A 21319-nucleotide genomic window follows, 5' to 3' on the forward strand; every position below is an offset into this window, starting at 1 on the left:
TTTTAATGCAAAAAATGTATGTTCTTGATAATTGAGTTGTAGACATGTTTGGAGCTTGCATTTTGTATTATATTATCCTGAATGTTTGTAATTGATATGTACGAAAATATTATTGTCAATAGAGGTATTTTGCAATAACAACAAATATGACTACATGAACTACCGCAACATATTATCACTACACATGGTGATTATATTTCTTTTTGAACTGTCAGGTTAATTTTATAATTTTTACATCTTAAAACAGTTGAATCATGTCAAGATCTGCAGAAGACCCTGCATGGCAATATGGGATCAGACTTAATCCCAACAAAAAAGACAAAATTATTTATAATTACTGTCAAAGAGTGATAAGTAATGGGGTACATAGGTTCAAGCAACACTTGGCAGGGGTTAAGGGAAAAGTTTCTGCATGCACTAGTGCCCTAGTAATGTAAAAAAACAGATGGCGGCAATTCTTAATGCTAACAAAAGTAAAAAAATCGCCAAACATAAGATGAATGAGGAGATAGCTAATTTATATACGTCATCAAGCAAGAATGATACAGAAGAACAATATAATAATGACCTAGAAGAGCAATATAACAATGAGCTGGACATGTCCACAAGATTGAGTTTATATGAACAATATCAGAGAGAACGTGGGTTTAGAATGCCATGTGGGTCTAGCTCAGACATGCATGGTGGGCCTAACTCAGATATGCATGGCGGGCCCAGCTCGAGCATGTATGGCGGGCCTAGCTCAAATATGTATGGAGGGGTTGGTGGCAATATGTATCAAGGAGAATCAGATGTTGAAGAAATTGTTTCTAGGTTACCTAGGAGTGCCAGTATTGCAGGTCATGGTCATAAAGACTCATTTCTCTCAAAGCCTAAGTCACAACAGATGACCCTAAAGAGCATGGTTAAAGGTACAAGAAACATGTTGGGGAGATATGTTGGTAAATGGTTCTACGATAAAGTGATTCCCTTTGATGTAGCCAATAGCCCATATTTTCCACCTATGGTCGGTGCAATCCAAAGAGTCGGGCCCGGGGTAAAACCCCCGACGGCATATGAGCTCAGTGGGCCAATATTAGATGAAGAGGTGGAGGAAGTTAAAAAGTGGATTGAAGAATATAAACAGAGTTGGCCAAGGACAGGCATTACTCTCATGAGTGATGGTTGGTTGAATAAAGTTAGCAAAAATGAGTTTTTAAACTTCTTGGCCTATTCCCCAAAAGGTACAGCTTTTTTGTCTAGTAAAGACGTATCAGGGACGAAGAAAGATGCAAACTTCTACGTACGACTATATGATCAGATAGTGGACGAGGTGGGAGATAAGCATGTAGTCCGGTTTATTACGGACAATGCGCATGCATGTGTTTCTGCGGGCAGCATGTTGATGGATAAGAGGAAGCATCTAGTATGGACCCCGTGGCTGCACACAGCATCGATCTTATGTTAGAGGAGATCGGTGAGATCAAAATTGTGAAGGAGACTCTAAAGGAAGCAAGGTTGGTATCGAGATTTATATACAACCACTATAAAATTTTATTTCTGTTTAGATAACACTCTAAGAAAAAAGAGATAATCAGGCCTGCCATAACCTGCTTTGCGACCGATTACTTAGCTGTGGACTCCATTCGAGAATCTGAAGGTGCATTAAAGAGATTGTTTACCTGTGAAGAGTGGTTAAATGACCGCCTCTCGAAGTCCAATACTGGTATAAAAGTGGACAACATAGTCTCAAATAGGCGGTTCTGGTCTCGATGTTCCAGTGTTGTAGAGGCCACTGCCCCTTTGGTCATGGTATTAAGAATGGTGGATGCTGACAAGAAAGCTGCCATGGGTATCCTTGATGAAGGTATTGAGAGGGCGAAATCAGCTATTGGGGAGAAGTGTAATTTTGCTAACAAAGTGATCGAGATTATAGAAAGGAGGTGGAACACCAAATTTGGACGTCCAATTCATTATGCTGGTAAATATATATTTATATCATTACGATGTTTCATTTTAAATCATTTTTTTATGAAATTGTAAATGACATTTTTCTACCTATATATTTTGTAGGTTACTACTTCAACCCAAAATTTTTCTATTTGACACCTAAACAACCCCACAAGATTATGGAAGGGGTCATATACATTATTGTAAGGTTGGAGAAAAGCCATCGAAACCAAGTAGCAGCAATACAAGAGGTATTATTTAATGTTTGGGTAAGAACTTCATTGAGTTGTTATATTTGTGAGGAATAATGTACTATAACGTAATATATTTGTTTTAGCTTGCTATATATAGGGATGCTATAGGATCCTTCGGAACTAGACTTGCCAGGAATTCTCGAATTATGATGGATCCAGATTATCCGCTCGCTAATATTTTGTTCATTCATATATTTAATCTTATGAATTATTTTTGTCGTACAATGCTTTTTGCATTTTAATTCAGCTGAAAGGTGGGAGATATATGGTACTGATGCACTTCACCTAAAGAGGATAGCAATCAAGGTGCTCTCTCAGACATGTTCTGCTACTGGCAGTGAGCGCAACTAGAGTACGTTCCAATGGTTGCACACTACTAGGAGGAATCGACTCGCTTATGAGAAGCTTCATAAACTAGCCTACGTTCATTATAATTTAAACCTCCGAGAGTGATAAATAAGAAGGAAGCTTGAAGACTATGGGCCGATAGACTTAGACACAATATTTGTCACAGACACAGCAGACCAATGGGTAGTAGAAGAGGAGGAGTTAGTGTTGCACAAGAGAGCGTTCCTTGAGGCTATCGGTGATGAAGATCTTGAAGAAAGTGATGAGCAGCATGAAAGAGGAAGCAATCAGCCAACGTATCTACAATTCGTCGGAGATGTCGGTGATATTGCACCTGATGAGGGAGAGTGAGAAGGGGGTCTAAGAGAAAATGAGAGAGATGATGATTTTGAGGCCACCCTATCCCAGCCATATTATTCACATATCGAGTCCCAACAGTAACAGTGTAGGGATGAGCACGACAGTGCAGGTGAGCATGAAGGATAGACAAGCTTCGGGGATTTTGGATTGGGAACACAATAAAACACTAACACTCAGGGATTTGAGAATAGTCAAACGCCTGTTAATATCGATGATTCGTTTTTAGATCGAATCAATGAATTGTCAAACGAATTTAATCAATGGCACCAGCGTGACCAAGAAGAACAACAACGTCGTCTATCATTTTATTTTTAGATCGTATGTTACTAATTTTATGTTTTATTGTAGTCCATGTATGTTGATATACTTATTCCATGATAATTCTATGTTTATCTTTTTGTGTGATGTAAATTAAATGCTGAATAGTAGTTCATGCAGGGAAAGAACATATCAATATTCGCATATTCATGCAAAAACATGAAAATTCTTAATGGAGTACCCTCATTTCTTATTGAATTCCTAAAAAACAATATTTATAATGAATTTTAATAATTTTTTCGAATGTTTTTGAAGTTTTATTCTGACCGATTCACCCGATTCTCAATCCGAATTGCCGATTCACCGATCCGGATCGGTTTTTTGGGTACCTGATCCGGGTCACCGATCCGTTTTTTAAACCATTGGCTATAACAGTATGGCCCAAAATAACCTATTATTAACTGAAGTAATAACGATCCGAATGGACCATATCGTCATAACCGTAAAAAAAAAAAAAAACCCATTCCATACGTAAATTTCTCAAATAAAAACCAGAGTGAGAGAGACCATCAAAACCTTCTGTAACTCTCTTAAACCGCTAATGCTGACATGCATGAAATAAAAATCTTAGAGAGAGGTAGCATCAAAACATTTTGTAACTCTCTTAAACCGCTATTGCACATATGCATGAAATAAAAACCTTAGAGAGAGAAGAAAACAGAAGAAACGCCTCATCCTCTCTCTACCCTTTCTGTTTCCAAACTCCACTATATAATTCCCCTCACCCACCATCCCAAACCCACATCAAAACACCAACAAACTCAACAAAAAGAAGAATCCGCAAAAAAATCAGAGAGCATGGAGTCCAAGAAATTAGCCTGCTTCATCTCTATGCTCTTCACACTAAGGACTGAGGCCCATGTTCGGAATCATCTCTCACTGTCTGCTTCCCTGCGATCCGAAACTCATCAAAGAGTTGCTCGATTTCTTGATCAAAGGGCAGCCACCAAGTAATAAATTTTGCAGTGCATTCGAGTCTTTGCCGGAATCTTGCTGGCCACATATGTTCATCCCTCCTCCCATCGCCAAGCTCAAGGCTAACTGCGATGCACGCAAAGCAACCCATGCTTCGCACCCTGCTGCCGCCCATGCTCCAAAATCTACTTCAGCTTAGAGATAGAGAGCGAACAAGAGATAAAAGTGTGTGTCTTTTAGGTAGAGCGATGTTGAATTTTGATGAGAGAGAGAGGGGGTCTGTTTTGACACTCACGGTATTTTCCTTCTCAAAATAAAGCACTTACATTTTGCAATTTCTTTTTTTAAGAAATTTATCAAATTATCATAGTGGTGATCAATGGGTGTGGTCATAAGATTCAATTTTTGTGACGACAATTTTTAGGATGGTGCGAGAATCTATTTTTATCTCTAACTATAAAATTTTAAAACTAAAAAATTGAGTCAAATCTTACCAATCTATAAATGCATAAAAATCTTGAAAATGGATGATGCGGATAATGTTTTGCAAGAACTAGTACTTTTTTACTTGAAATTTTTATTTTTCTCCATATCCATGTTTTTAATCTTCCAAATAACCTTTTTCAATGGCTTTTTTGAGGTACACCTTAATTCCCTATTTTAATGCATTAAAGGGCAATGTATCCACCATTCACTGACATAAGCAACAGAGGAGATTAACTTCCCTACGGACAGAATGAGTTTTGTTGGAAGCCATACTCTTACAACTTTCTTCTCCCCCATCGGATTCTTGGATAGAGGGTGGATATGTTGTTCGTGAACCTTCCAACATTCCTATCGTGTTCATAGAATTGTCTCTTAATTATATTTTGGAAAATTGATCAAAATACCCATAAGAGATGAACTATTCAATATTCTACATTTAACTTTTGATTTAATTTCAAAATACCCATCAAAAAGATAAATAATAGTTACAATTGAGGACATGTACCTTTTGATTTAATTTCAAAATACCCATCAAAAAGACAAATGAATAGTTGCAATTAGGGAATATACCCATCTCTTATGGGTATTTTGATCAATCCCTTATAATCATTTCGGTGTATATTATCTTCTCTTGATTGTAGAAATGGAGACTGACCAAACTTTTGAGCTAAATAAATGACATGCTTTTGCCATCTAGGCCTTGGAGAAACAAGTATGTAATTTTATAGAGGAAACGCATACAATAAGACTATTTATTTTTGGTGTATGGAGTTTACAATCTTGATTGTTGGATGTAAAAATAAACTGTTAGGGGTGTTTCATTACCAGGCAAAAAACCACTTTTCCAACATGTTATCAGGACTATGAGTGATTGTGACCTTGTATCGAAAGTAAATGACCCTATAGTATATAATTCCCGTTGCAAATAAGGATAACTCCTTTTCGCAAATAAGGGCATCAACTCAAACATTTAACTAAATAGATTAACATATTTTATCGATTCCACCTTAGGGAATGAACTAGTAACTGTCATAATAATGGTTTGTAGTTCAAATATTTTAGTAAATATTTTAAAATACTGACTCTTTTAATAGATTAAATTTTACGATTTTAAACTCAAAACTTTAACTCTCTGCTACTTAAACAATTTGGGTGTTGAGAGAGTGCACAGGAAGGTTTGGAAAGTTAAAAGTCCTACACTATTTTTGACCATTTGAGCTTACATTAAGATTGGGGCTTAGATAAAAATACATCGTTTTACCTCTTCCTAAGTTTAAATCACCATAAAGAGAAGATTTAAAATAAAATAGAGGATCTCTAAAGTTCTTAGGTATGTTAATACACTAACGAGATGACACAGATTTATTAACAATAATTAAAATTTAGCAAAAAGTAGACTAAGTAATTGTAATCATTTGAAGTCTATGAAATTCGAAAAAAGTACATAAAAAATGGATGCTTGAAGATTTGATTTATACCTTGAAGTAATAAAAAAATGAAAATAAAAAATTAGAGTATGGAATAAGAAAAAGTTCTCAAATCATCATAAAAACTTTATAAAACATATAAAAATGTATTTATAAATCATATACTTAAGATTTTATAACAATCATTTAGACTTTACAACAATTTTATACTGGGGCGAGTTGGCCCCCTAGAACATGCCTCTGCCAATCAGTCCAGTTATTAGGCTGGGTCCGAGTGGACGCAGCCGAGTCTTGGAACATTGTTTTGAACACTATAATGAACTTGATAGTCTTATAAACGTAGCATGCGCATGTCCTTGTGTATCCCCTATTTTTAGAGCTACAAATTCTATCTTAAGGAATAAAAATAAATTTGTAAGATAACACAAGGGTAATTTTTAAGTTGCAAATTTTAGTAATTTTTCCCAGTAGGGTTTTAATTTAAGTTGAAAATTTTAGCAATTTTTTTTTTTAAAAAAATATTTGGTGTTATATCAAAATAATATCCTTTCAAATCATAGTATTTGTAAAGTGTATACTGAAAAGAAAGAAGTGAATTTTAATCTCATATTGAGGAATGGAGAAAGGCATGTTTAAATATCAAAATATGTCCTTCTATTTCATTCTTAGAATAATGTGAGAGAGAGCATTCATGAGTGTAGTATTGGCACTTCACATTGGCATAGAGATGGGTCTGGCTCGTGGCCTTTTACTCCAAGTTGTGTTATTTAACTTATATTGCTAACCAAGATAACCGACAAGGTATCGCGCTGTTCACCACAAGCGTGATCATATGATTTTGGATGCGTACATTTGGATCAAGGGTGAAACATTTTGAATTAATAATTAGAGTTTATCTAATAACTTTTAGCTTTTCCCTATATTGTTATAATGCAACTTTTGATTGGACTGCAATAAATTTTTGATAAATACAATTCTAATAAATAAAGTAACATATTTTGGAATATGAATTTAATTAATTAATTAATTTGGCACGTTATTATCGTCTTGGCATATGAATTGTTGTATATATAAATGCAACTGTAAGCCACAAATAAATTTCAAAATATATATATATATATATATATATATATATGGAAAATGATCTAATGCAATGGTTGTATAGTAGTATTATGCAACCACACCTCTTAAAAACCATATTTTTGGCATATGTATTGACCCCAAATTTTGCACAAAAATTTCTTCATCCTCATAATCAATTATACGAAAAAAAAAATTCAATTTGCACCCTAGATATAAATAAAATTAATACCCATCTAACAATGAATCTCGACCATCCATTTGGTGAATTTCAAGTTCTAGGCCTTAACAAATTCAAAATCACTTTTTTTCTTTTTTAGTCTTATTAATCTAATGATGATAACGCTATATAAAAATTTTGAAAATAAAAAAATCCTTCTGAGGCCTATATCTAACCATCTCAATAAAATGGATGGCTTATAGTAATTGGGCTAGAATGAAAACTTTCTAAAGCATTTTTTCAAAATTTTATTTTTTGTAATTGTTCTTCAAAATGAAAAGAGTGTACATTTAAAAATTCGTGTCAAACAAATGTCTCTAATATGGTTTTTTAATATGGTTAAATTATACTACTATACAACCGTTGCATGAAATCATTCCCCTATATATATATAGGGGAATGATTTCATGAAACCATTGTATAGTTTATAAAGGCTAAGATCTTGAAATTCACAAAATGAATGGTCTAGATTCGTTTTTGGAAGGGACTCATTTTGACCATATCTAGGGTTCAAATTGAGCTTTTATTTTTTGGGGGAGTTGATTATTGAGGTGAAGAGAGTGTGTGTGTAAAATTTGAGATTATACAAATACCACAAACATGATTTTCTAGAAGTATCATTGCATTATACTATGACACAACCATTGCATTGGATCATTGCTCTATATACATAGGGAAAGGTTGTTATGCTTATCCTATAGCATAGATCTTCTATCCTCCCCCTACCATCCAGCCATCCAATTTTGATAAAGAGAGCAACTAACCCTTTGATCTTAGATCTGACATCTCAAAGTATTTTATTTTTAGTTTTTTTTATACAAATTGTATGAATATGAAATTTGGTATGTGCCATCTTCTCATTGGGGCGCATCTATAAAAAAATATTAAAAATAGTTTTTCGATAAAATATAATGACCAACATACCCTTGAAAATTTTAGGGGTATTTTGGTCATTTTATTTTTATTAAAAATATTTTTTTATATTTTTTGCTAGAACGAGTTTAATAGAGGAATGTACATCCAAAATTCGGTGTCAAAATAGTTCATAGAAAAAAAATTAAAAATGAAATGGTGTAAAGACATGACATTGTGATTGGGGCAATCTTAGCCCTCCATTCAGAATGGACGGGTGGATAAGGGGGAGGATAGAACTTTTATGCTCTACGGGGAGCATAGAAAGCTATATATATATATATATATATATATAGGAGTGGATTATATCAGGGGAAAGGTTTCTTTACTTCCCCTACAGCATAGAAGTTATATCCTCCCCCTACCATCCAGCCGTCCAATTTTGATCAAGAGAGCCACTCACCGTTTAATCTTAGATCTGGCATCTTAAAGTATTTTATTTTTATTATTTTTTATACAAAATGTATGAATATGAAATTTGGTACGTATCATCTTCTCATTGGGTGCACTTATAAAAAATATTAAAAATAATTTTTTGACAAATATAATGACCAAAATACCACTTGAAACTTTCAAGGGTATTTTGGTCATTTTATTTTATGGAAAATAGTTTTTTTATATTTTTCGCTAGTGCAATAATAGTAATAATAATAATAATTTGTAAAATATAAATTGATCAAAATACCCCTGAAATGTTTCGGGAGTATTTAGATCAATTTAAATTTTACGAATTATTTTTTTTATATTTTTATTAGATTCTCGCTCCAAATTTCAAACGATTTGGGTTTGTAGAAAATAAAAATAAAAATTCAAACATGAAATGATGTCGTGACCGTCAGATAGGCCCAAATTCAATCTGGGTCATTAGCTGACATTGTAGCTATCCGCCCGTGGGCTGACATGATATTTCTTAATAAATAAATAAATAAATAAATATATATATATATATATATATATATATATATATATATATATATATATATATATATATATATATAAAGATAGTACAAAACACCTATAAGCGAAAGTGATTTCGTCTACTCTCATCACTTTCTAAACTTCATCGCATGGTCACAGTTGTCTTGTAGTTTTTCAATTTTTATTTTATTTTTACTAATTAAAATGATCTAAAATTTGGAGTGTGTGTATATCTTAGTGAGGTACACCTAATAAAAATATGAAAAAAAATAATTCTTAAATATAAATTGACCAAAATACCCCCATAAATTTTTTGGGGTATTTTAGTCAATATATATTTTACAAAATATTTTTTTTTTTCATATTTTTATTAGGTGCACCTCACTAAGATGTATATACACTCCAAATTTCAAGTAATTTGGATTTAAAGAAAAAAAAATTAAAAATGAAACACTACCAAACAACTGCGACCCTGCGATGAAGTTTGGATGGGGATAAGGGTAGGTGAAATCACTGTTCATTTTCACCTATAGGCATTGGGAAGAGTTTTTCATATATATATGTGGGGAATGATTTCATGCAACGGTTGTACATTAGTATAATACAACCATATTCAAAAACCACGTTAGAGACATTTGTTTGACACGAATTTTTAAATGTACACCCTTTCCATTATGAGAACAATCACAAAAAAGAAAATTTTGAAAAAATGCTCTATAAAGTTTTCATTCTAGCCCAATTAATATAAGCCGTCTATTTTATTGAAATTGTTAGATATAGGCCTCAAGTGGATTTTTTTATTCCCAAAATTTTTATATAGTGTTATCATCATTAAATTAATAATGTTAAAAAAGAAAAAAGAAAAAACGATTTTGCATTTGTTAAGGCCTAGATCTTGAAATTCACCAAATGAATAGTCGAGATTCATTATTGGATGACTACTAATTTTGACAAATCTAGGGTACAAATTGAATTTTATTTTCTTCGTATGATTGATTATGAGGATGAAGAGAATATGCGTGCAAAATTTGGGATCATACAAATTCCAAAAAGATGGTTTTCTAGATGTGTGGTTGCATTATAATACTATACAACCATTGTATTAGACAATTTCCCTATATATATATATATATATATATATATATATATATATATATATATATATATAATAAACCTTACAACAGCTGGGCAGCTATAATAAATAATAATATAGGTGGAATAGGAGCTGTCAAATCTTCATTATGTGGTTCAGAATGCATATCACTATATGAATTTTAATATTTTTTAGAAATTGGATTATAATGAAATTTTAGATATATGTACTAAAAACTAGGATGCACAAATATATATATATATATATATATATATAATGCTTATATGCAAGCACCCATGTATAGTACTGTCTATCGAGCCTGAATGATGTTTTTTTTTTTGGGTTAAAATTTTTAACTCAGGTAACTTTGTCAGACAAATATACCCGTCTCTCTTCCTTAAACCCGTGTGAGTTTTACGCTTCTATGCACACTAATTCTACATCAAATGCACGACATAAAACCCGTTTTAAGGAATAAGCATTCAAGTAAAACCCATTCATTCTCCCCCTTACGTGCACACTAATTGCAACACCCAAGCACGACATGAACTTTCAAAAAACAAAAAGACGATATGATTTTGGATGAGTACATTTGGATCCTAGTCAATAACCATGCAAAAAGGGTGATACATTTTGAATTAATAATTATCTAATAGCTTTTAGCTTTTCCTACATTGTTATGATGTAACTTTGGATTGGACTGTAAGAAATTTTTTATAATAAAATTCTAGTCAATGAAGTTACGTATTTTAGAATATGAATTTAATTTATTTATTTATTGGATGTTGTACTATTGTTATAACATATGAATTGTTATATATATAAATATTATTGTAAACTACAAATAAATTTCAATATATATATTTATAGACGATGCTTATATGCAAGCACCCATATGTTGTTCAGATCTATAGAGGTCTGTGCAAAATTTCTTACAGTTTTTTGAAAGTTCATGTCGTGTTTTTTGAAAATTTTGCACAGACCTCTATAGTTTCTGTTATTACGACTCTACCGAATAGTTTCTGTTATTACCACCGTGTCCGTTTTTTATGTCAAAATGGAATTTTTAAAAAAAGACGACTTTACCTTTTTTCGGTTGTTAAACAACCGAATTCAAAGTATTTTCGGTTCTTAAATAACCAAAAATTTAAAATTTTCTGTTCTTCAAGAACTGAAAAATATTTTCTCTCTCTTGTGGCGTATTTTCTCTACCTCTCAGAAGTCATAGTTATTCGATAAAATCAAGGGTAAATTTCATACATACCTAATTCTTCATCTTATTTCACGAAAGACCCTCCTTCTATTTTTCTTTCAAGTGGCATTAAAAAACCTTCACGTATTTCACTGTAGCCCTTCATCTCTTCTCTCCCAGGTTTCACTTTTGGCCACAAAAACTAGCCCCAACAAATTATTTTATTTCATCTCAATCTAAAAGTTTTTTTATCCCTATTTTGCACTTTTTCAATTCTGTGTTGATTTTGCCAAAAAAAAAAAAACGAAGAAGAATTCGATTGTGTTTAAATTGTGTGTGTGCACGTGTGTACACGAGAGTGAGAGAGAGTTTACAAAAAGTACAAAATAGGGTTAAAAAATCTTTTGGATTGAGATGGAATAAAACAACTTATTATGACTAATTTTTGTGGCCAAAAGTGAATAAACGTGGGAGAGAAGAGATGAGGGGGCATGTTGAAATACTTGAGGGTTTTTTTATGACACTGGAAAGAAAAATAGAGGGGTGGTCTATCTTGAAATAAGATGGAGAATTAGAGGTCTATTCAAAATTTTCCCTAAAATCAAAGGGGAACAACTAGTTTTGAGTCCCTAAATTTCGAAGAAATCTTAGGGATAACTATGACTTCAAAGAGATAGAGAGAGAATACGACACAAGCGTTATCCAAATCTTCTAATCTCATAATCTCTAAGGTTTCTCCTATATTTAGGGGCTCAAACTAGTTCTTCCCCTTTGATTTTGTCGGATAACTATGATTTCAGAGAGGCAGAGAAAACACACACAAGAGAGAAAACATTTTCGCCACAACAGAGAGAAAACATTTTCGCCACAATAGAGAGAAAACATTTTTCGGTTCTTGAATAATCAAAATTGGTGTATTTTTGGTTGTTGAACAACCAAAAATACTTTGAATTCGGTTGTTCAACAACTGAAAAAGAGTAAAATCCTCTTTTTTAAAAAATTTCCATTTTGACATGAAAAAAACATACGCGATGATAATAACGGAAACTATTTGGTAGAACCGTAATAACGGAAACTATAACGAATATATATGTAATTTTCTCAAATTTTTAACTCCTTTATCAATGTCACAAATAGACACGCGTATCCGCTTCTCATCCTTAAACCCATGTCGGTTTCATGCTTCTATGCCACTAATTCTACATCAAATGCACGACATAAAACTTTTTTTTAAAAGGATAAGTAAAAACCATTCATTCTCCCCCTACATGCACACTAATTGCAACACCCAAGCACGAGATGAACTTTCAAAAAAAACATATAGACAATATGATTTTAGATGAGTGCATTTGGATCCTATTAAACAAGCAGGCCGAAAGGGTTATACATTTTGAATTAAATCCTTTTCCAAATAGGTATGATGCAACTTTGGCTTGGACTGCAATAAATTTTTGATAAATAAAGTTCGGGTCATTGAAGTAACATATTTTGGAATATGAATTTAATTTATTTTTATTTATTTGACACATTATTTTATTTTTAAAAAAAATGTTCTTATTTTTTTTAATTAATAACTATAAAAAAGAATATTGTTCGCTTCACGATAAACATGAGAAAAAAAAACTGACAGAGAGCCCATCAAATCCATAATCTGCAACCATAACAACCGAAGTTCCGTATGAACTTTTTGCTTCTTATTGCACCATCTAAATTACATTCAAGTAATCTCCTTCAATCCAACAGTTGTTACTAAGATTCCTATCAATGAAAACCTTCACCCCATTTACTAAAGCACTCAGCTCGGTATAGTTAGCAGTTTTAATACCTATCGGACAAGACATAAGAAAAAAAGAATGTTACCAAAACAGTCACACAATACACCACCAATCCTAGCTAAACCAGGGTTTCTAAAAGAGCTACCATCGAAATTGAGCTTCAAACTTCCACTAGAAGGCGCAGTCCAAATACATCTCGGTCTACTACGAACACAACCAAGAAGAAAAAGATTGTTAAGATTAACTATAACATCTACCTTTAAAATACCCCAACCCTCTTTAGTCACTGATAACCAAGACCAAATGGAAAGTTTGATGATATAGATTAGTCTTTCAAAAGATATAGAGTTCCCATCAAAAGTCATTTTGTTTCTTTCCTTCCAAATCTCTCAAAGGATGACACCTTTCATTATTTTACCGGTTTGACATTACTATTGTTATGACATATGAATTGTTATGCCGATGTTTCACGCCTGAATGATTTTTTTGGGTTGAAATTTTTAGCACTTGTATCTGTGTCACAAATAGACACAAATATTTGTTTCTCATCCTTTCTCTGTGTCACAAATAGACACACATATCTGTTTCTCATCCTTTAATCCATTGTCAGTTTCATGCTTCTATGGGCACTAATTATACATCAAATGCACGACATAAAACCCTTTGTAAAGAATAAGTAAAAACCATTAATTCTTCGCCCTACATGCACACTAATTGCACCAACATGAAATTTCAAAAAAACCTAGAGAGAGACTATTTCCAAAGAGAAACGGACACGGTTTTTAGTGAGATATAAAAGAATAAAACTCTTCTCTCTCCACAACAACCTTTATAAAAACCACACACAAGCTCACCAAGAAACCAACCCAAAACCCAACAGAGAAAGGACCAGAGCATCACCATGGCCACATCCAAGAAGCTCCTTTCTCTCTCTTCACTGTTACTGATCATTGGAAGCACCTTTGTGCTTAGTGTGAAAGCATACCAGTGTCCCACGGCACCTCCTAACCCAGGTGAAGGAGAAATTAAAAGATTGCAGGCATGTTGGGGTAGTCTTAGTTATGAGGTTATAAGGGATATGACCCTACAGTTTAATGGTGGAAAAGAGCCTAGTGATGATGTTTGTAGGGCAATTCTGAAACTCCCAGGCTACTGCTGGCCGGCTATGTACTTGCCCTCTGGGGAAATCTGTCAGAAGCTCCTCAAGTTCAGAGCATCTTGCTATGGGCGCAAGCTTTAGAGGGAGAAAATGAGGGTCTTAGAGAGAGAGAATAAGGTTGGAGAGAGAGAGCAGGCAATTGTACGTTGGTCCTGGTTTTTTAGGGGTATTGGGGTTCTTACATGGAGTAGTTAAATTATGTCAAGAGTGCTGCTGAAAGAGTATATATTTCAATAATATAGTAATAAAAAAGGAGATTTGCTAAAAAAAAAACAATGATTTATTGAATTCCATTTGAAACTCAAAATTAAGAGTGATTTCATATCACCGTCTCATTGCCATAAAACAAAAGTGTATTCAAAATACCTTTAGAACCTTTATCTGGTATTTTAGTCAATTTATCTAGGGAAAGTATATTATGGGACTATTTATCTTTGGTATAAGGTGGTCACAATTCATCTTGACCATTAGAAGTGAAATTGGGTGGCTGCATTTATTTCATTGACCAAGCTCAAAATTGAAAATAAATTTTCTCAAACTTTGTAACACACCCTAGCAATTATATTTCACATCCAATGGTTGTAAATAATTGTGACCACCCTGTATCTAAAGTAAACGATCTCATTGTATACAATCCCATTTATCTATGGGTGCGGTTTGTATAGAGCTGAGGCTCAAAACAGTCAAAGTAAAGTGCACCTTCAAATAGTGTCAAGAAATGTGGTTTTAATTCTGGAAATCTTTATGATATCCTTAAAATATATTTTCATATTTAATTATACAATATTTAAAGCTTCAAAAATAGTATAAATCGAGCAGAACTATGAAAACATGAAAAACTTGAAAATTGGCGATCAAAAAATGCGTTATAAGATGCACTACTGCCAAAACTTGAAAATCCATTTTTTTCTCATGTCCATGCATCTTGATATCGAGATGATCCATTTGATGATATTTGGTCATCAAAGCAACTTCTTATGGTGAAATTTTTTAGGTGGGCTCTAATTTGATTGTTTAGAACTTCGGCTCTATATAAACTTTTTCCTTTATCTATTGTAACTTAAGTTTTTATAATTTTGTAGGTGCACCTAAGCATATAAGTACCTTCAAATTTTTCATACCAATTTACTATATATAAAAATTTTAAAATTAAAATACTAAATCAAATCATAATTATTTGTATTAATCTGAACTATTAAAAAGTGTTTGTCTTCCTTAATATAGGCCGTACTTTGCGTAAAGTAATTGCTGATGGCGTTAGGGAGCTGAGAAGCGAGGAAGTAAATAAGATAGAAGCATGTCTCCTTTGATGTCGAAAGAGGAGCGGTTTTTGGTAGGTCCCCTTTGGCATGGAGAAAAAATAATCATACAATTTCATATTTCATAGGAGTATACATTTGCATAGAGTACCATCATACATTTATGTATAGTACTAGTGCACACCCAATGGGCTGACAATTGCCTTGTTTAGAGCCCTTACTCCCCTATTGGTCATGAACATAAGAACAAAAATTTTGGGGTACATTTCTAAAAAATTAATGAGGTTATTGAGGTGGTTAAAACAATAATTTTAACAATAAATGGGCTTTTTTTTAGAAATCTTTTTATTTAGGTACCTTTTCAAGAAATTTATTTAAAAAAACCAAAATTACTATTATTTTATAATTGGAATCTTGAACAAGTTATGGTATTTTGACAATTAGACTTATTAAAATTACGAGTCAAGTGGCCTAAACACCGATTCTTTCTAAGTTCTAAACTACGAACATGTTTCTTTCATTAAAACAATCTTACTCCAAGATCATAACTTAGTACAAGTGAGGGCATATGGTAATTTGGCCCCACTTAAGTTACCCGAGCCAAAAATAAAAAAACCCCTACTTATTTAGAGTTTTTTAAAGATGATTTTTCAAATAAAGTTTATTAAAATACACTTGGGAGATACATTATTTAGCATTTTCCACTTTTGAAATTATTCCAACTCGTGATTATATGCCTTTTTATGGGTATTTTGAAATTAAATAAAAGATCATGGGTACTTTGAAATTAAATAAAATCACATGAGTTCTTTTAATAATTTTCCCTTCTATATGAAAAACATATATTTTTGTTTGGTATCATAATAAGTAGAAATATTTAAATCATTTAGCTCAAGTAAATTAAATGACTAAATTGCCAAATACCATCTTCAAGGTTCCAAACTTGGAGCAAGGGCAATTTGGGGCACTTAACCAAATAGCTGAGGCGAGTACGTAAGTGAATTGACTTTCAAATGTAAGGCTTTGTTGGAGAATTAGTTCGACTTAGCTACCTGATGGGCTTGTTGAGGTGGCTTGTATAAGGCCAAGGCTCTAACAATAAACGTAAGATGCACCTTCAAATCGTATCGAAAGATGTTGTTTTAATATTTGAAATATTTGTGATGGCCTAAAATTTTATTTTTATTTTTAATTATAAAATTTAAAATAATATTATCAATTTCGTTTTGGAGTCTTTTTCGATTTGGTGAGAAAAATAAAGCAATTCACTGCTTTGGTAGATTCGGAGGAAGACTTTGGATTTTTTAAAAAAAAATAATATAAATAAATTAGATATTTATATATATAATACATAACATAATTAAAAAATTTAAAATTAAAAACTACTTTTATATAAGTATTTCTTTTCTGAACGAAGCAGCTCGAAGCTTCAACCGAAGCAGACCCGAAGCAGCCCAAAGCGGCCCAAATCTGACCGAAGTGGCAGCACCACACTTCTCTTCGCTTCGGTTTATGCTTAAACTCTGAAGGCTTCAGCCTCTTCGGCCGAAACGAAGCGAATTTAATAACATTGATTTAGAATTTCAAAAGTAATGTAGATTGAGCATAACTATGAACACTTGAAAATCTTGAAAATTGATAATCTGAAAAAGTATCACAAGATACACTATTTATAAGACTTGAAATCTATTTTTGTCATGTCCATACATATTGAGGTTGAGGTGATCAATATGAGAGATGAAAAAGGGTGCTGTGCAATTTTTTAGAACATGTAAGTGCCACAAATGTGATTTTCTGTTTTAAAATAAAACATTATAAATAATCTCAACTGTCCACTTTCTTTTCTTTTAATCTGGAATGTTGGGAAGATGCTTGTGCACTCTTGATGCATCCACATCATGTGGACCTAATATTTAAAGTATAGGGACCTTCTAATTTTTAAAGGAAAATAGTTTCATGCGGGCTAGACCTCATTTTTACATATGTTTATAGAGAGGCTAATGAGGTTGCTGATGCTTTGGCAAAAAGGGGCGTTGGGCTTATTTCTCTCTCTATATCTTCTTATGTAATTTCTTTCTAGTTTATCAATAAATTTTGAACATTGGTAAAAAAAAAGATGGATGCAATTAAGATGGATGCAAATTGGTGGTCCATCTAAAAACAATTGAAACTAACATTTCACAAGTTTTTTTAATAGAATTATTATTTCTAAATTTCAAAAAAAAAATTCATATTCATGATCTCCATGTTAGAGATTATATGTCCTTAAAAGTTAAGTCTAAAAAACTATTTCAAAAATAGATTTTTAAGAGGCGCCTCATTTCTACATGGACCCATAGAAACTGGATCTATATTTTAATAACTTGATCGGACCCAGAATCGATCCACCTGTAACTAGATCAGATCTGAATTACTATTCAGATCCAAATTTTAGGTCTGACCGGTCGAATCCAAGTCCTAAATCCATATCCAGATTCAAATAGGGTCGAAAGTTCGAGTTTCAAATCCAAACCGCTAAATTCTCTGCCCGGTGAGGATACATTAGGCAAACGTAGTTACGGATTTACGATTAGTGCATACACTTGTGGGATAATTCCCATAGATTTTTCCAATATTGCATGGGTAACTTCGTCATTTCTTACTGTAAAGGTTATTTAGTCATCGACGACATAACAAACGGGATCCTACACTAATATGATATACCTGTAGGCAATTTAAATCCGACCGTTGCTGCATTGCAACGGTCCAAATTTCGAAATTTAAAAGTCGGGCCGCGTAGGCAAACCACCTGACCGTTGGTTTGGAGGGGTCCATCCTCTAATCAATACTCTCTCAATTGGCTGTTCTCTCGTGACCCCTGTTCCAATCTCTCCCCTGCTTTTCATCCACAGTAATTCACTCACCCCTTTTACAAATTCGAGAGCGCCCCTCCTCCATTAACTCACCAATCCCTCACTGTGTTCTACTTAAACCCCTCTCTCTCTCTCTCTCTCTCTCTCTCTCTCTCTCTCTCTCTCTCTCTCCACTCTGCTTCTCTCCTCGAACACAGACAAGCCTCATAGCATTCACTCCCCCTTTGATCAATGGCAACACTTGCACCAGGAATTTTGCTAAAGCTCCTTGAAAACATGAATAGTGGGACAAAACCCACGAGCGAGCACCGATCCTCTCTCTTACAGGTGACCGACATTGTCCCTGCTGATTTAGAGGACAATGAATTGTGGCCAAAGCATGGGTTCTACGTAAAAGTCTCAGACTCTTCTCACTCGATATATGTAAGCCTACCAGACCATCAGGATGACTTGGTTTTGAGCAACAAATTGCAGCTTGGGCAATTTATCTACGTCGATAGATTGGACCCTGGATCGCCGGTTCCCCTTCTGAGAGGAGTGAAAACGATTCCTGGAAGGCACCCATTGGTTGGAACACCTGAACAAATAACGGGTCTTAGAGAGAAAAGCGAGAGGATCAATATTTCTAGTGATCAGAAAGTAAGGTTTTCAGTTCATAGGAGAGGTTCATGGGATCAAATTGAAGTTCCAGAGCTGAGGACCCCTGTTAAAGATGGGTTATTGAGGGGTAGTTCGGTTTCACCTCTGGTTAAGGGGAGTAGTGGGGTGAGGTCTTCCGTGAATGGGGTTATCTGGAAGGGTATGGATTCAAGAGAGAGAGAGTCTCCAGGTATGGTGAGAAGGAGTTGTGCTGTTGCTCCTGCTTCTGCGTCGAAGATTCCAAGGAGCAAGAGCGTTTGCATTAGGGATCGGCAGATACCGAAGAGTCCCTTCAGCATTGCTGTAGGTACATTGTTGCTCTTCTTGTTTTAAGGTTTTTAGTGATTGATTGAGAGAGAAAGAGTGCTCTTCTACTTGTTTTAGTTTTTGATCGAGAGGGAGAGAGAGGTTTTAGAATTCCCTTATATGATGCAGAAAATAAACTTGATTCATTTTTCTCGCTTATTGCCCCCAAATGATTTTCTAAAAAATTTGTAGTACAAATTTAGCTCGGCCTCACTTGCTTGAGGTATTGATGTGATGTTCATGTCAGATGGTCACGAAAAAGAACATATTGGTTTTCACTTTCTTTGCTCCTGTTTACTTATTTCTTGATGAAAAATAAATTTCACAACTTGCAGGAGAAGAAGAGTGCAACACCTCCGCCAAGATTGAGAAACATGAGAGCCTCTTTCAATTTGGATGGAGAAAAAGAGAACCCAAAGACTGCAGCTTTACAACAACCACAGTCCCAGTTTGTTAACGTACTAGCCAGCAAGACTACCGACAGTTCACCAATTGCCTTACCAGGAAAACTCTCCCTACTTGGCAAGGTACTCTCCAATACTCTCTCTCTCTCTCTCTCTCTCTCTCTCTCTCTCTCTCTCAAAGAGAATCCATGTGATTTCACAGGAGGTAATGCAACAGAGGGAAACAGCTCAGAGAATCGCTCTTCAAGCGCTGAGAGATGCATCTGCAACCGAAACTATAGCCCGCCTTCTCAAGTAATGAATCTCAAAACCCATCATTTATTCTCCTTTATCCTCTCTCTCCCTCTCTCTCTGATTCTACTGCAGTCATCAGATGGGTATCCACTAATGAAATTTAATGTACCAATTTCCAGGACATTTTCAGACTTGTGCTTGGGAGCTAGATCAGATGCACCGGCTGCCTGCTTCGATCAGTTTCTGTCTCTACATCCCCAAATGATACAAGCAGTGGCCGACATGGAAGCAATTCTAGCAGCAACCACTACCGCTAATTCTGGCCACCCAATTCAAAGCTTGGGCACTTGCGATGAGAGAGAAAAATTTAAAAGAAATGCAGGGGACTTGGATTCATCAGTTCTATTAGAACTCCAATACAATGCCATTGATCAAAGCATACACAAGAGCCTATGTAAGAAGAGGCCCTTGCTATCTCAATCAGTTTCAGTCACACCTGAAAGAAACAACCCAAAATCTACTAGTGTTAATACTAGCATTACTACTCGAGCTCGAGTGACAAGATCGAGCTCCAATCAGAAGGCTTTACCGATGGAGAAAAAACCAGCAGAAGCCATTAATTCTATAAGTGATGAAATGAAGAAAAAGTCTAATACTTGTACTAATACTAGCAGTACTACTAGTTTTAGCCATCTGATTAAACTGGGAAAGCAGATAGATACAGAGGCAGGGAACTGGTTTATGGAATTTTTGGAGGAGGCTTTAGAGAGAGGTATTAAGAAGAGTAGGGGATCGAACCAGGGTGATTTGAAGAAGGCGGTGTGGCCTCAATCTCTCATACTTAAAGTCATAAACTGGGTGGAGATGGAACTGTGTGATAACAGTAAGAGGCCAGTTCATCCTAGAGCTGCTCAAATAGCAAGAAAGTTGAGGATTAGGGTGAAAAACCCATGCTAATGTTGTGAAGCAATGGCTTGATTTGATTGAGGGGTTGCACAATTTGTGTCAGAATTGTAAACCTAGACTTCATTTCGTTATTACATATTCATTGATCTCTTATTGACTTGTAAGATTTGCAGGCTATGTGAGGTTTGTACTTTGTATTAGAGGTGTAGCTGAGAGACTTGTATTTTAGAAGTTCTAAGTCCTGATTTAAGTGTTCTTCCAATGTGATGAAACAAGTCAAAAGATATATGAAGAAACCCATAATGTTACTTTGTTGTTTGTTGTCCAGGCCAT

The 21319-nt window shown here is 34.1% G+C and overlaps 1 protein-coding gene across 2 annotated transcripts; it reads left to right on the top strand.

Annotated features, from left to right (window-relative positions):
- Positions 1 to 18236: 18236 nt before the first annotated feature.
- On the top strand, positions 18237 to 21294 carry LOC18434830 (dicer-like protein (DUF936)). 2 transcript variants are annotated; one of them, XM_006844893.3, is made up of 4 exons: positions 18237 to 19439; positions 19778 to 19969; positions 20049 to 20140; positions 20260 to 21294. In XM_006844893.3, exons 1-4 carry the CDS (start codon positions 18729 to 18731, stop codon positions 21035 to 21037), a joined length of 1773 nt encoding a protein of 590 aa, XP_006844956.2. In that variant the 5' UTR covers positions 18237 to 18728; the 3' UTR covers positions 21038 to 21294. The 2 variants fall into 2 exon arrangements, with proteins under 2 accessions (XP_006844956.2, XP_088729669.1); XM_088873543.1 differs by having other exon boundaries at positions 18436 to 19443.
- The last annotated feature ends 25 nt before the right edge of the window (positions 21295 to 21319 follow it).

The sequence above is a fragment of the Amborella trichopoda genome, chromosome 1 (assembly GCF_054954075.1).
Source record: "Amborella trichopoda isolate Santa Cruz 75 chromosome 1, AtrichopodaSantaCruz75HAP2 v2.0, whole genome shotgun sequence".
NCBI classification, from domain to species: Eukaryota; Viridiplantae; Streptophyta; class Magnoliopsida; order Amborellales; family Amborellaceae; genus Amborella; species Amborella trichopoda.

Coding starts and splice junctions, on each gene's coding strand:
- LOC18434830 (XM_006844893.3), top strand. CDS start 18,729: ATGGCAACACTTGCACCAGGAATTTTGCTAAAGCTCCTTGAAAACATG. Junction 19,970..20,048: donor AACTCTCCCTACTTGGCAAG/GTACTCTCCAAT, acceptor GTGATTTCACAG/GAGGTAATGCAACAGAGGGA. Junction 20,141..20,259: donor ACTATAGCCCGCCTTCTCAA/GTAATGAATCTC, acceptor ACCAATTTCCAG/GACATTTTCAGACTTGTGCT.